We start from the raw sequence: 17,359 nt of genomic DNA, 5'->3' as shown, positions 1-17,359 counted from the left end.
CCCAACTGTTCCAGCAACAACGGGCATGACGTATTACCACGCAATAGCTGGAGAACGAAACGAATTAACGAGAAGTTTCTCCGAAGTTCAAGGGAATTATACCCAAGCATGCCCAAAAGGAAAGGAGTAGGATAGAGATATGGGTAGTACCCATACTCTTTCTTATAAAGAAAACGAAGAAATGCTTTTTGCACTTTTTCTATAATAAGAGAGTAGTTTGCTTCGTGCGGATTCCACACAATTGCATTATACTCTAGCTTACTTCTAACAAGCGAGTTGAAAAGCAAGCGAGAAGACAAGGGGTTGGAGAATAATCTAGCATATCTCAAGACAAATCCAAGTCGACGAAAGGAAACGTCAGCGATTGTCTTGATGTGGTTGTGAAAGGTGAATTGAGGATCAAAAGTGATACCCAAGTCGACCATTGATTCCACGCGCTTCAACAATACGGATCCAATGGAATATCCGTGACAATAGAGCGAATTCGCACGTCCATAACTCATAATAGCACATTTACTAGTATTCAGTTCAAGCCCTAAACTGGAACTGAACTCTAAAACAGCGTTAATATCAGCTTGAAGGAGAGAGGCTTGCCTCTCATCCTTAACAGCAAAGAATAGTTTAACGTCGTCAGCAAACAAGAGACATGAAGCATTGCGTAGTACTTTTGGGAGGTTATTAATGACTATTGTAAATAGTAAAGGGCCTAAGGTGGACCCCTGAGTTACACCAGATCGCGTAAAAAATGAAGGAGATTCATAAATACCATATCTAACAAATTGCTTCCTATCACTAAGATAAGAAGCAAAGAGTTTAAGAAGACGTGGAGAAAAGCCCACTTCAGCTAATCTGATCATAAGAGCGTCATTGTTGACAAGATCAAATGCTTTTCGAAAGTCAAAGTAGGCTACATCAACTTGTTGTCCACGGTCAACTTTAGACATGGTATAATATGAAAAGCAGGCAAGATTAGTGGTAGTGGAACGACATGGTGAAAAACCATGCTGCTCATCACACAACAATCTTTTGAACTGCAAAAGAATCAAACGGTGAAGGATATTATCGAAAATTTTGGGAATAGCCGAGATGATAGCAATAGGTCTGTAATTTTCAACCTCATTTTTAGAGCCACTTTTATGAATGGGAATGACTCTAGATAATTTCCATTTTTCAGGATAATTACCAGAATCCAGAATAAGGTTAAAAATAAACTGAAGAGGCTCTAAGAGCGAATTACAGCATGCCTTTAATACGTCAGGGGGCACACCGTCAGGCCCAACAGACCCTTTCAGCTTCAAAATTGCTATCCTAACATCTCCAAGTATATATGTATGCTTTCAAACATAATGGTCACGGGTTTGAGTCCCACTGGTTTGTTGTGACTCTAGTTCGATCGTTTCCCATCGGAGTTTGCCACTTTATCTGATTTTCATTGAAACGGTTCCAACAAATTGGCAACCTTTACCCATTTCTCGCAATTTTCGAGTTTTCGGCATCTCTAATTTCGCTGATTCGTATAAAAATGCTGCAAATTTGTAAGTTTATCAAAAATGTATCCATAGATCCCTTTATGATGCTTTGTTAAAATTATTCTAAAAATTATATATCGATGTTTGTAACTGGCCAGGAAGACGCATTGGGGTTTACCTGTTAGGCCTTCCTGGTGTATATATTATATATATGTAAAAATAAAAAAAAGTTGGATGTGATGTATGAATGGAATTTTGATCTTCTCTCTTCCATTTGGGCCTTGCAGGGATGTTTTGCATTTACGGCTAGTTCTTATATATTAGTGCTGGCTGTAGATTCAAGACAATCCCTACTACGTATTTTGTTATTTAATATTTTTACTTTATCTGCTATTATTATAATGCTATTGTTTTTTATTATTATATATTTATATATATATATATATATATATATATATATATATATATATATATATATATATATATATATATAAATATATCAAGACAATCCCTACTACGTATTTTGTTATTTAATATTTTTACTTTATCTGCTATTATTATAATGCTATTGTTTTTTATTATTATATATTTATATATATATATATATATATATATATATATATATATATATATATATATATATATATATTCTAAATGAATATTAGTAATTTTTAGCACGGTCTAAATTTCATATGGTTTGCTGATAATACATATTGGAATTAGTATAAAATTATTAAATAAATAATATATTAAATAGACCAACTCCGTTACTTTATTTATATAAATATGTAAGGTAAGTTTATGTGCGATATTTAAGCTAACAAGAAATTTAAATAAATTGGAACTGTTATCGAACTTTCCCAAATTCGTTTTCTTTAAAAAAAATAGGGTTAAACATTCAATCGGAAATTGGCGGTGTATTTAAGGGGAAAATTGAATTACACTGGCACGGGTGAATTCCTCCTGATGCAATTATTATGAACGATCAAGCGTTCGAAAATACTTTTAAGACAACAATTAAGTTTGGAATTGAAAGGCCGCGAAGATTGCTCATTAAACTGGACCATATTTTAATGATGACTCTTTTCTTGCGGCTTATAAATTACTTATCGGCGAACGATGAAAATTGTCGGACGGCGTGAAGATAGCAATCTCGACCAGTTACGTTAAACGTCGATCGCACTCGCAACCTGATGATGCATTTATACAACCTGGAAACCGGGGATAATTAATGTCGGTACCCTTACATGGGGAAGTACATCGTCAACGGAAGGTGTCGGCCATTTTACTTCCACCCCATCTCTCCTCACCCCCATTTGAATAAATAAGTTTCAAGTGTAAGCTGTTAGTAAAGTGTGTATGCACTAATTTGAGTGACAATTTTTATGTTACAGTAGTGTGTTAGTTCAGGCGTGACTAAAAAGGAAACGCAACACATCACGCGTTTGTAAATATGTATATCTCGTTACTATCTTTATCTACATATGTACATTTGTATATTTTTATTTATTTATTTTATTGTTACAAATCAATATACACTCGTCATTACAGATTTGCTCCAATGCGACGGGTGTACGTTAACGAAATATAGAATACATAAACAATCAGAAATCAGAAATACAGTAATACATATACAATCAGAATATATAGCATATAACAATTAATCAGAAATAATAATCATAGAGACATCTATGGATTATTTTTAGATATTTTTTGTGTACAATTTTTATACATACATATAATAAATACGAAATTATAGAGATATCTATAGATTTCAGATTACTGTGTATAATTATTACAAATTATACACGGGCAGATTTTGTGACAACAGGAATAGATCTAATACCAATTTTCAGGAACCGTTTCAGCAATGATCAGATAAAATTGGCAAACTCTGATAGAGAAACGATCGATTTGGAGTCACAAAACCCCCAAATCTAACCAGCAGATGGCGAGGACTCGAACCTTTGAACCTCAGTGGTGCGAAATATATACGATACCACTAAGCCAAACTGCTAGCTATATATGTACTATTTTGGCAAACTTCGGCGATATTTACATCGAACATTTAAATTATGCAGTCAGTACATTTCTCAAATATAATTCAATTATCAATTATCAATTACACTGTTCGACACGAAAAATGGAGAATTAAATAAAATTCCACTTAGAAAAATCATATTTCGACTATTCTTGTGGATTAATAACAAAAAAACTGGCTTACCTCGATAAAATAAACGAATTTTTGTTATTAATCCACAAGAATAGTAAAAATATGATTTTTCTAAGTGGAATTTTATTTAATTATCATATAAAGATAATTTAATATATTATCCCTATTAATTCAATTCAGATTCGTGTAAATACGAGTAAACACTAGTACGAGCTTTTTGCTCACAATTTTACCGATTTAAAGTTCAGCACACTTCCAATTAACCCTTTTAAACGAAAACAAAAAATAGTGTGGTCAGAACACTATCTCAATAAACATGTTTCAGTAGAAAACACTCAATATAAAATAGTAATAACAGTGGGAAAAAATCCCAAGTGAAAATACGTACTTTTGACTTTTGATTTGAACTGGATGACTACTTAGAGATATTTGAAAGCTGAAAAGCACTACAAATAGAAGATAAAATACCCGACTATAGATTCCAATATTCATTTTGAACAGGAAATTGACAGATTTTGAGACATCGACCGAACAACACCAAGATATAGAAAAATGGCGCGATTTAAAAAACACATATCTCTGAATCTCGAGCCAATCAACATTTTTTATTAACAGATTCGTGTTAACTGGGCATAGATCTATAAGAAAAGTCATATCTCGTCTCTGAACCAAAAAAAAAGTCGTCATTTGTCGAACAGTGTTATCAAATAAACGGCGCCAAGTCTCTGAGCAATTATCGCCATCTATTGAAAATTTATTTATTTAGTGTTTTATATTATTTATATGTAGGTAGGTAGGTAGCATTTACCATATTTTTTTCATAAACAATTAAATATAAATATTAAATTAAATATATTTAAAAGATATTTGAAAAAAATTCAACCGCGTGCGGATCGAACACAGGACCGTAACATTTCCTTTCATTTTTTTATTTTATTTTATAACTTAACACCCATGCGATGATATTTCATCGGGTACAACACTAATATTTAATTTAAAAATGTCAAAAATATACTTATGTACAAGCTCTATTTATTATTTTACTTCCACCGTGCGTTGTCTCGATTTATTTTTTGTGTACAATCGCTTCCTCCAAATACATACTACGATCTTCATCGAGCCGTCTCAATTTTGAATCGATCAAAAAATAAACAGGAATAAAATCTTTCGAGTCGAACGTGTGCTTCGATGTTCATCTTTCGCTTACAAATTGCCAACAAATGGACAAACATAAACATATACGCGATGCGTTTTTGCGAGATCGTTTCGAGACAATGATTGCATTTGTCGGCGACTGGTCGAGCGGGAACGACCAGTTGGGCTAATTGGCGGCATCGATACATAATGGTGCGTTTAATAAATGATAAACACGCATTGCGAATGCACCGCTGCACTACCAATCGACGACGACTCGGCCAGATTGAGTTATTTGTCGCACGTCGACGTGCACCGTTCCAAAAGCTCATACATCTATCCTTCTAACTGCCCACGCCATACAGCATTGTGGGCAAAAAGTCAGGAATATCAAGAACTTACACCAGTATTCGTATGTGCTCTTTGACAACAATTTATTGTATCTGTTTCTGGTCATCTATCCTTCGGAGTACTACCGATCTCAGTCTGATTATACATATAAATATAGGATTCATTCCGTGAAGGAGACACGTGGAACAGGCCAATGAGACTTCAGTGCTATAAACCATGTTTATTACTCGATACGTAACATACCAACTTAAACATACATTCAACTCAATCATGCCAATTTAATCATTTATACGTGCACTCTTCTGGGTTAGATAATTAAATCCTACGCGTATACATATATGCAGTGCTTTTTTGCAATGTAATGCAGTGGAACGGCGTTACTGCACATTTTTGTTGCTTTTTTACCTTTTAAAAAAAACTTAAGATTAATTATGTTTATTTTTAATGCGATCCGTGGCATAAAAGCGGCTTTAAATTTCATTTAAATGATATTTGAATATAATTTTCTCAAAAAATAAAAAGCTTAGACCCATTTCGGCACCTTTTTAAAAAAAAATAACACTACATTCATGTGTTTATTTTCTATATGCTTAAATTTTGCTGCAGTTATTTCCTTTAGAATGACTCCGTTTGGACTGTACAAGAAAAAGTGGATTCCAGAACTTTATTTAAAGGAGATACTTGATTATGATTGAAAACTAGATGAAAAAATTTTTAAAAAGTCAAGTTGTCCGAAAATCTGGTTTTTAAGTCAAAGATTTAAAAAAAAGTTTCCAAGCCAAAGATTAAATCATAAAAAAAGGTTTGTAAAAAAAAAGCCTTTCTTTATTCTACTGTATGTTCATAAGTTTGTTAAAAATTAATGGTAATTTAGGTCTGTTTGTTTATTTGTGTTTTATTAAATAATTGTATATGACTGTTTCTATGTAAAAAAAATTAAATTTAAATTAAAAAATGTTCAAACAATGCACCGAGTAGAAAAACTTGGAAAGAAGTAAAAACATATTAATTTATTTGTTTTAAATATAGAAACAAACAGCATTACAACGTATATAACATTGACACCAAAAATGTTTCTAAAAATTAATAAGGACAATAAAAAAATATATAAAAAAATATTATTAAATGGAAGAAAGATATATGTGCAAGGATTTAAAATAATTACAAAAAGATGCATAGAAACTCAAATTAAATACAATAAGTATATTATGAAAGGCCTATTTTAAAGTAAAAACATAATTGACCCTTCAAAGTTTCATGATTTCATTTGAAAACATAATTTAAAAAAAATTTCAATAGTCAAAAGAAATATTCAAGGAAAATTTAATATTGTTTTTTTATTGTTTAATTTAATTTCCAAATGTGACAGAAGAGAAATAAATTATCGATGAATTTATACTTTATTAACACTGTCGATGAAGTGCGTGATGAAAATATAAAGCGTTCAATTTTCGAGTCGATTAATACGTACTCGCGTTTATATGAAAATTTTACGACATTCGCGTAAAATGCTAATATGCCAAAAACGACCATTTAACCTTTGCGAATAAAAAATAATAAAAACAAAGATCCAATTTAAGATGCCCAGCGTCACCATTGGATTCAACACAAATTTTCTCCGAATTCACCCATAAAGTACTGTGAATAAATTAAATCGTAGACACCGTTCCCAGATTTTTCGATCGAACGTTTCGTTATTGTCCCACCTCTTAATAGACTCGTCAGCCCGTTTAGTCGCGCCCAAACCCAAGAGTCATCCAGGGCTGTGGTTCTTGGAACCGACGTGGCTGGAGATCCATCTCATTCGGGACACAAAAACCAGGACTACAATAGGTAAGTATGCATCGCATCAGCACCACCATTCATGTGTGTATAAATGTATATTAAAATATCCACTGGACTAATTCCACCGTTTACGCTTTGATGCTGACTACAGCAATAAATCTATAAAATCACCGGTGCAAATTGTGATTTTTATAAGAACCACTACACGTATATATTTGACGAAAATTTTAAAAGAAAGTAAGCGAAAGTAAAGGGCATATATAAGTAATAGAGCGGTAAAAGGCAAACGTAACTTTCAGATAGATAAATCGATTCCAAGTTTATACTGCAAATAATGTGTAATCAATCGGGTCAGTATTGACAGTTTCAATTTCGGTTCATTTTACTATACGTAAAAATAAGAATGGTTTTTGAAACGTTTTTGATGACCCACTGACAAATTCGTTATTTTTTGGGAGAACAGTCTTTTTCTCTATTTTATATATTGTGCATACATACATAAATATGTATGTATGTACATATGTACATACAGTGCCGATTTAAGGGGGGGCTGAGTCGGGCGACGTCCGAGGGCGCCACACGATGCGCCAAAGGCGCTCTAAAATTTAAAATTAGAGCGCCAAAAGCCATACAAAATTTTAGATTAGAGCGCTTAAGGCGAAATTTTTTTCTAAGGGTGTAAGGCCGGCACTGTGTACATAGGTAGCGCAGATTGTAAATATTACATCATCATGGCGAGGCGGTAAAGTTTTCATTGCCCACAAAAAATGGTTCACTATTGTCAATTACTATTGTTCTACAAAGCAAGAGAGCAAAAAAAAGGTTGACAATAGTGAAACGTATTTTGGCAATGGAAACTTGACCGCCGCCCTTTAATCATTTACAGCCGTTCATCATTCACTGCTACAGTGAATGATGAATTCATCATTTACAGCCGTTCACCATTCACTGCTAGATGATGGCTTCTCCAACGCGGTTTTCACTCGTCTGTTTTGCAACTCACCCCATACATTTTTCTAATTTCGTCCACCCATCTTTCACCCCTTTACATTCTCTTGGGTACCATTCCAGCACTTCCTTTGTCCATTATTATATGTAGCTTAAGGTGACCATTTTTTTCAAATTGAAAACCAGGAGATATATTTCAAAAAAATAATTCTTAAAACTTCAATTATACTAAGCAACAAAAAAAAAACCTTAGCGGATACTAATCAATCTATACTAAGTTTGACCCCCCAAATTCGAATATGACAATGATTTTTGTTAGATTCTTCTCATTTATCTCAAGTTTCGAAAAAATACGTAATTTTTACAGATTTTCGGCTATTGTAGTCTTTAACTCGAAATTTAGTATTGCTATGCCAAAAGTGAGTATTTAAATCAATAGTCAGATGTTTTTTCTATTGATTGTGATTTTTATTGCTTTAAAATACTCATAACGAATTCAATATTAAGTCAAAAATATACTTTTTATTTACACATTTTTTATCGAGCTATCGTGCATCTATTGGATCAGTTACATATTTCACTACGTTTACGAAGGTTGGTTTTCATTCCAAATATATATTTTTATTTTATCTTCAAGCATAATGACAGTGGATATTTATACATATATCAATTTAGGATAGATTAGGCTTATTATATAAAGGTTTCTTATGCAAATTTGGTTGAATTTAGTTAATAAAACCAGTATGGAGATGCATGAGCGTTTTGCAATATCACGCATCACTTACCATCAAACAATAAAAACTTCAATTTAATCAACCCGAAAACGTTCTCAGGGATTGGATGCACTCGTTCTTAAATTGCATCGAATATCATATGGGATTGAGTTGCTTAAAAAATATGAAATACATACTTGCATTGTGTTGGGAGTCGTCTCACGCGCGCAATCATCGCCAACGCAGCTCATCAACATACGCATTAATTATTGAAGTGAATCCGCGGGGGCCCCCAGGGCCTCGGCCCCCGTATCGAATTAACACAGCACGACCGAAAAACGGAAGAATCCGGCCTGTCGGCGGCGACGGCGACAAGCCGGATTCCGACCGACATTTTTTGCCAAATGTTCGACCGGTGCCACCGAATATGTGCACGGACACTTGACCGATGACCATATTGATGATTTTTCACCATCGCCGGCTTAAACATATTTTTTCAAACCCATCATACACTCTCCGGGAATAGGCAATGAGATTATCAAACATTATGCTTCTCTATATAGTCTCAGCATACTTTTATGTACACCTTTCCTACATACAAAATGAATGCAATAGAAAATGCATTTTTATTTGAAAAGTGTGATACATGTAGATGAAAAATGTTCACATAAAATTTCATTCGGAAATGAATTTTAATAGCAGATGTCTCAGAACTGTAATAAATTAACTCAAATTGGGTAAAAATGAAAACCTATCATATTCACGGCTGTATTCTTCATATAAATAAATGCCTGCAATAAACTATCATAATTTTTCTAGAATCAGTAGGATTTTAGAAAAAATACTAATTACCACTTTAAATTGCAGCAGCAATATGCATAATTGCAACAAATATATTTTGAGGTATGTAGTAGTATAAAAAATGTTCCTAGACCAGGAGCTATAGGAACATTTTCAATAAACTTCTTTTTAAACTCATTTTTTTAACTATACAGCAGATTATTGAAAAATCAGTCTATTATTTTAAACATTTGATATTCAGCCTATCCAACTATCAGTAAGTGCGCTTCTTAAAAATGTTCCAAGCATTTTCATAGACAAATACCCAGTTAGTTTAAAACTTTACTTCAACAAAAATCAATGAAGTTTGTAAGTTTATAATCCGATGAACCTATAATCAACTCTAATACTGACTTGTAACATTATTTTACTTATTTATAATAAGACCAGAATATGTAGGTATCATATTTGTAAGAACTTAAGACACAAGTACTTCAATGGGGGCCCAAATTTGGAAAATCTTGTATGTATTGTAAAACACTTTCTTTCAAATCTGAATCAATTGCAATATAAAAGAAAAGAATATGCATGAAAATTAGCGACAATAATTATCTATCGACCGAATCGCCAGTGTACAATTCGACCCCATTGTAACGCTCATTAACTGTTCCAAATTCAGAAAGGTTCTTTTTATCCCCTCTCCCTCATCAAAATTTTTCACGGTCGCGCTTTCAAAGCCATATTGAATCCGACAAGGTATATTTTCCGAGAATTACATCGAATTATGTAACCCCATCCCCTGTGCAAGCGTAAAAAAAAATGTTTAGAGAACCGGATTGTGTTGAACCTATTGTATTTTAAGTCACAACGAATCTGTGAAATCGAAACAGGCTTCTAATGGTACAGATTGGTCTTTCAGTATAAACCGGTACGTACATACATATATAAAGTTAATAGGACTTATATCAATACAAAATAAATACACAATTTCCAATACCAATATGTTTTTTCTTTCAATATTTGTAATACAAAATCGTGAAGTTTGTTTAAACAGTACAATGTGTCAATTTGACAGTATTTTATATGTATTTGAAATGTTTTTTGTTCGCGTTAAATATGTATGAATATGGAAGTTAATAGAATACAATCAATTCTATTTACATAAATTATGGATTTAACTTGGATTCTTTAGCAGATTGGAGAGCTTGAGTGATGTAAAACTTGGCTAAACTTTGAGAGCAGAATTGAGATATATGCTGGCTGTATGTGTTGATTTGTCCAGCTACAATCATTGGATTGAGACGACCGGGCACGGGTGGTGGGCGGAATAGTTTGTTAAAATCTTCATCAGGTAGTGGAGGTTCATCCTTGGCAACACGTGCAGCATTCTCTTGGGTGCGCTTAGCAATCGCTCTATGCTTGTCTTGCTGCTGCCGCAGAACTACTTGTTGATAACGGTTGAATTTTATCGCCTCTTGATTCAGTTCATCAACACGATCCATTAAAGTTCGCAATTGACCTAAATTAAAATTAATTAAATTAAACCACACAATTGAATTAATCATCAAAATGGCAAAATTTAGAAAAGTGGATATAAAAACTCAAGTAACCTTCTAAAACTGACGCTGTTCCTAGATCTAAAAATCTGCATCCATCTTCTTCGGGAACCATTTCAGCTAATTCGGACATCATAATATTGGTCAGAGGTGAGTTACGTATAACAATTGGAACCTCGACAAATAGAGATTCAAACCCTATTTTCAAATTACGCAAAGCTTCTGGAGTGAATTCGTTTTCCTTGTACATGGATATCGCCTATAAAAAATAATTTAAAACTAAAATCATGCTGATACAACGAAAGATATGAATTGATTTTGAGCGAGATTTACCTGAGGCGTTAACCTGTACGCTTTCAATGTAAGAAAACCTCTTGCAGATTTTTTGGTGTCATATATGACGACAACGCTCTCTTCAATTGATGTCTGATAATGATATTGTGATTCCAATAATGGCAGACTTAAAAAGTTGCCAACATCAGCACTCTGATACCTAAAAACAACGAAAATGTGTAGCAACCATCGATATTAAATAAAATTTAATTATTTACCAAAGATGTCGTTTTAAATTTTAGGTTAAATAGAATTATTCATAGACCGTTCCATACGTATGGCAGTCATGTTGTAATATTTAATATTTAAATTCATAAAATCTCACCATCCCACGTGGAAATGATCCACATTCACACGTCGCAATCTCCTCATCATATCCAGTTGATATTCTTCCTCATCCATATTGTCGTCATTGTGCTTCGGAAATGGGAAGCAGTTGGTAATTTCCAACCTATTCTCGACGACCAACCCCAAAAGAGCGCCTTGAGCAACTTCCATGTTGCTGCACGACTCTTCATGACAATGCTTGACTATCTTCATGACAGCCTAAAAGAAAATCAATATGTTAAAATTTGAGAACGTCAGAGCTAGGTTAGGTGAGAGGGGCGTGTTTAGGTTAGGATTAGTTACCAATCCGTCGGCCTGGACGTAGGCGACGGCAGCCTCCGCATCAGCGGCGCGTCTTGCCGCTCGATTTGCCATCTTCGAATACGATTATTAGCAATTGACGACAATGACCGGTCCACGAAGACGAGAACCAGGTGGCTGATGGAAGCTAGAGTCGGCACTCACGATGCAGAACTACCAACTCTCGAACAGTGAACACAGCTTTGACACGCAACAATGCCGTAACATACTAAAATACGTCCAGGTACCAAATTAATTGCTTTTGAAGAGGAAAGTATATATTATGGGGTAAACGGACTACTAGTCATATGTGAACTAGTCACAGGACAACCAGTCGCTCTAGATCGGTCACACGTGATCACCCGTAACACTAAAACTGGTCACACCCTAAAATCGGTCAACCAGTTTTAGGGTGACCAGTTTTCTCGTGACCAGTTTTAGTGTGACGGGTGATCACGTGTGACCGATCTAGAGCAACCAGTTGTTCTGTGACCGGTTCACATTTGACTAGTAATCACCGAACCATATTATGGTATATTAAGCGACAGCGTAGCTCACAGGTTAAAGATATTGATTGACAGTAGAGAGATCGAAGGTTCAAATCCAGCTGATATACTGTAGGCGGTGCTATTTTAGTATGCGCTCTACCTTCACGTTTTTACTTTAATATGCGGTCTCACTGTCTCACTTCCCGCGTGTGACACTGAGACTGAATAATACCGACCCTAACAACCTTATCTTAAATGAATAGGCCCAACCTTAACTTAACCTAACCTGACCCTTAAAAAAATAGGTGTTGGCTGCTAAGATATCTTTTTTTTTATTTCATCAATATTTTCACAAAAAAAAAACATATCTTAGCAGCAAGGGTCAGTATAGGTTAGATGAAGTTAAGGTTGACCCTATTAATTTAAGATTTGGTTAAGAGATATGTATCTGCTGACGAAATTTTGATAGAAATGCTTCGACAACATTATGGGGCGGCAGGAAAAAACAAAAATTGTAATAAATATTTCGTTGCTACGATACAAATAAAAAAAATAGTCGACTGCGATTCAAAGGTAGATCACATGCTAAGGTAGACAGCATACTAAAAAAGCGCCCTGCTGGCGACATCTGGATTCTAATCCAGATCAGCCGTCTCCTGTTGGAGTTTACAGTTTTTATCTAACTTAATTATTAAATTATCGTTCCCCCCCCCCCCCCCCCCAGTTTCTTTCAAATTCGTTGTATCGAATTTGTTTAAGTTAAAAATATGTTTACCTACATACATTTGTAGAATGTGTTTAATACTTAAAATACTTACGTACGTTTTACTGTAATGTCGTGTAAAATAAAAATTGATGCATACTGTATAAATAAATATATTTAGGTGAAGAATTCCAAGTGATAAGCGTGGATGCGGCCAAGTATCTTTATTGAACGTCCATTCGTCCGGCTTGCTCTTCGACAAGTACCTTGTACCACAATATATTCGGTCTCAATCATGCACACCACACACATTCCATATCATGCAGGTTAGCCAACCACACATTCAGCTCGTTCGAAAATCATTCCTACATATATTTTGACAAAAATTGAAAATTTATTTATTCGATTTCTTGAAAAAAATATAATTTCATTAAAATTTCAAAATATGTGATTCTACACGAGATTTTACATTAAAACTTAACTCAAGATCAATTGAAATAGATTGTTTTATAAAAAAAGAATAGCTATCCTCATACCTATTTCAAAAATTTTACCCAATAAATAGATTTCAATATCATATTTATTCCAAGAAAATCAGAGTACATAATACTTAAAATCTGTAGGCTTATTGTAAGTTTTATTTGGATAAAATTAATTAAATTTAAAAAATAAGAACTGTTTTATGGAATTTATTGTCATTATGAATAAAAAATAAATTATAAAACTCATCTTTAAACATCAAACATGAAGGAAACTGCAATCATTTTCAGTCAAAGGACATCCATTTGGATGATTTTGAAAGAACCAACAAGGTTTTTGTGTTAATATAGACTTATTATTATTAGATTTCCTTTTTTTATTGGAACTTGCAATCTTTTCTAATGCTTCAGACTTCGTTCTAGGATATCTCAACTTTACATTTCCAGAAATTATTTCAAATATATGATGATGGTTTCTGAGTAATGTTTGAAGCCCACCACATTCACTTTTGAGCGATTTTAATTGCTCCGTTGAAACTAATTTAACTATATCATGTAATGGTAAACATCCTCCAGAATTCCAATTATTGTTTAGTATATTTTCATGCTGTAATAAATGTTGCGATACTTTACTAACAATATCGTTAATTATGCATTTATCTATTTTCGTACAATTCTTAACCTTTTCTAAAGCTTCTCTAGGTTTAAAATTAGAGGCCCAGTGATCGTTTTGGTCGGATATACAATTGTTGTCTATAATGGTAGAACATTGTGATTTACACCTTTCTTCGACAAATTTATGTAACTCCTTTAGCTGATCCTTAAATTCTTCTTCAAGATATGACCGATAAGATCCAACCAGACATATTCTTTTTGTGCTTGGAATTTTTAATCTATCAATCTCAGTATGAATACCACATTTCTCACATATTAATTTTACATAATCAAGATACTCATTATATTGGCTTTTAGATGAATCATGTCTCTGATATTTCTTTCCATCAAATTCATATGCACAACAAGGAAGGAGGAAAAACCTACAATTATATGAACTTCTAGCAGCAATTACTGGAACCCACGGAGTGAGTTCATCTGAATGGTTGCCAATGATCCAGTCTGTGCCTTCGTACAAGCATTCTTTCGACGGTGTAACAGGTTCAACCTGAAAATCAATCGTATAATGGCGATTTAAAAAAGGCAAAGGGTATAAATAAAAATCAATGTTTTCAAAAAATATTATGAAAAGTAAGTACCTCTAATTTAACAAAATTTGGATACATATCCCAAATTCCTCGTTTGCGCACATCTACACCTCTTCCTGGATGCCCCTCACTGGATAATATATAAACCAGAAGTCCATTACCACATCCCAAATCTATAAAAGATTGCATGTTTGTATTTCCACTCTTCAGACGCTCATCTTTCCAAAGTAATAGCAGATACGTAGCAATTGCCACATCCTCAAAAACAAATTTTGAAGGATCAGTACTTTCTGGCCAAACCTGGAATTCAAAACGAAACATAAATACCACATCAAAATACTTAAATAAAATTTCAATAAATATATTAAATATTTTAAATCTTACCTTAACAATTTCCACTCCATATTTAATTTTCAGTTTTTGATACAGGTCATTATATTCTTCTCGAGATACTAAAATAATCGAGCCATCAGTGATTCCATTATTGTTCACAACATCGGAGGACGCCCATTTTAAAATTCGAGGCAATAACTTTTCATTCAACCATTTCGCTGAAGGGTCGTCATCTAATACTACAGAATATATTAAAAAATCGTGGGTCAACCCATTCAAAATAGAAAATTATTCACACATCTGTAATTTTACCTTTTGTTGGTATTTGTAGTTGTATTCTATTTGAAGCAAATACCAACGAATATGGATAATTGGGGCTTAGTATCAGTTTATCATTTTCTTCGGAGATGCTGATGAAAGTAGCTGAGTTATTATTAGGATCCAACAATATTATACGAAATGCTTCCCTATATTTACAATTTCTGGGCAAAAGCTTCTGTACTATGAAATATATGAGGGACTGGTCATTACTATCTTTTTCGATAATTTCACAAAATTCTTTATCAAACTCAGTTTCTTTCAAATATATGATATTTTCTTTTATAGGATACATGCTGGCGAATACGTTCTTTATTTCGCACGTAGCCATTGTTTGATATTTCAATTGTTCACAATTCTTAGTAATGTCTACAATGGATGTAAACAATTTGGAATGAAGCATTTGTGATACTCCACTCAATCGACGATTTACCACGTGTGAATTTTTTATCCAGATTTTGATCGCCTTCCAAAACTGCTGGCGACTTAAAGATTCTGAAGACATTGTACTTTTAATTTGAACTAAACACAACACTGAAATGAAAACACGTGAATGTGTCAACTGTCAAGTGTCATTATCAGGGTGGTAGAAACACCAACATAAAATAAATAAATAAAAAACAGAATGGCCTTGTAATGAAAGATTTTATGCCCATGATTTTATTTAAATATTTAATGAGTATCGACTTTTGATCATGCTTCCATGTTTTTTTAGTGAAGTAAATAGAAATAATTATAAAAAAAAATCGGATAACCGGAAATAGATCTTTTTTCGTACTGAAAATAAAAAATACTCAAACGTGTATCAAAACACTCTCTTAGCTAGTGTTAGTAGTGTGCAGTGGCTCTTAACCTTTTCAGTGATCCGCACCCCTTTGAATCTGGAAATATGTTCCCGCACCCTTTTGAAAACTGAGTTTTGGAATCTTTAATTTAGAAAAATACATTTATTGCAAGCTTTTTTTTCTTAGAGCACAGATATGCCACTTGACAGGACACTTCTAACAAGGGCTTTTGAATTGTTGCGCCACATAATTTTGTAATTGTACCAGTGGCATCAAATCGAGCCTTCTTTGACTTCAAGCTGTTCAGACTATGACCTGCACCGTCACCACCTTGCAAATTATTGAAATGTTCTTACAAATTTGATGATTTAAGATTGGAGTTTGAAAACATCTTGGAACACAAGATGCATTAAAGTCGTTGTGTACCATATTTTTCTGTTGTACAAGTGAATCCGTAACCAACATAATCGTCTTTCCACTGGCGTTTTTTTGAAATGGGGGGTTTACTACGGTCAATTAAATAATAATTAGAGCGAACGTAAATTCTTAAGTTTTTGTGATCATTATGTCCTATTCGGGCTTTAATCACTGAACAATTAAGTATGTATTTGTTTCTGCTTTAAAATGGTAGATAACGTTTGCAATCGAACTTTCATGTGTGTACACATGCTAGTCTCAAGAAGTTTTTTGCTATACTGCCACTGTCGCAAAAACAATTTTAAACAGTATACCAGTAGAGAAGACGGTGTGCAAATTCAGAGAAGACTGTCGTTATTATTTGCGAGAACTGAGGAGAGATCTTGACGCGATATCCTGCCATAAATTATATAATTTTAGTTACAGCTGCCCAAGCACTTTCGTCACGAAAAAAATTAGCCGATGATTTTGAAAATTAAAATACTTTTCAAATATCACAAAACTAAATGTATATTGTAAGAAACGCCTCCCGCACCTCTTGATATGCCTTCTCGCACCCCATGGGGTGCGCGCATCCCAGTTAAGAACCACTGGTATGTGAATGAATCTATATTCCTAAATTAGTCAAAATCTGAAAGTCAAATTTTCTCACGATCGGCAAACTTCGTCAAGTAATGCTTCATATATAACATAAAATAAAAAGCATACGAATTCCCTACGAATAACTTCAGAATGTTTTAGCTCTGATTTCGGTTCAAGCACAAG

General features: G+C 33.6%; 2 protein-coding genes and 1 long non-coding RNA gene across 4 annotated transcripts in view; all 3 read right to left on the bottom strand.

Moving 5' to 3' along the window:
- LOC143914647 (uncharacterized) overlaps positions 1 to 17,359 on the bottom strand; it is a 403,002-nt gene that overhangs the window by 381,486 nt on the left and 4,157 nt on the right. The gene's annotated exons all lie outside the window — the stretch shown is intronic.
- eIF3h (eukaryotic translation initiation factor 3 subunit h) lies at positions 9,685 to 12,098 on the bottom strand. Its single transcript, XM_077435306.1, has 5 exons — positions 11,873 to 12,098; positions 11,568 to 11,788; positions 11,243 to 11,402; positions 10,964 to 11,168; positions 9,685 to 10,872 (listed from the first exon to the last, which is right to left on the bottom strand). The coding sequence occupies exons 1-5, from the start codon at positions 11,942 to 11,944 to the stop codon at positions 10,520 to 10,522; spliced, it is 1,011 nt and encodes a 336-aa protein (XP_077291432.1). The 5' UTR covers positions 11,945 to 12,098; the 3' UTR covers positions 9,685 to 10,519.
- LOC143914904 (putative tRNA (uracil-O(2)-)-methyltransferase) lies at positions 13,271 to 15,999 on the bottom strand. Of its 2 annotated transcripts, XM_077435305.1 has the most exons (5): positions 15,387 to 15,999; positions 15,126 to 15,313; positions 14,793 to 15,041; positions 14,222 to 14,701; positions 13,271 to 14,146 (listed from the first exon to the last, which is right to left on the bottom strand). In XM_077435305.1, exons 1-5 carry the CDS (start codon positions 15,895 to 15,897, stop codon positions 13,799 to 13,801), a joined length of 1,776 nt encoding a protein of 591 aa, XP_077291431.1. In that variant the 5' UTR covers positions 15,898 to 15,999; the 3' UTR covers positions 13,271 to 13,798. The 2 variants fall into 2 exon arrangements, with proteins under 2 accessions (XP_077291431.1, XP_077291430.1); XM_077435304.1 differs by having other exon boundaries at positions 13,277 to 14,701.

The sequence above is a fragment of the Arctopsyche grandis genome, chromosome 7 (assembly GCF_051622035.1).
Source record: "Arctopsyche grandis isolate Sample6627 chromosome 7, ASM5162203v2, whole genome shotgun sequence".
Lineage (NCBI taxonomy): Eukaryota > Metazoa > Arthropoda > Insecta > Trichoptera > Hydropsychidae > Arctopsyche > Arctopsyche grandis.
Note: the sequence above shows the minus strand (reverse complement) of the source record. Positions and strands in the feature narration are given on the sequence as shown.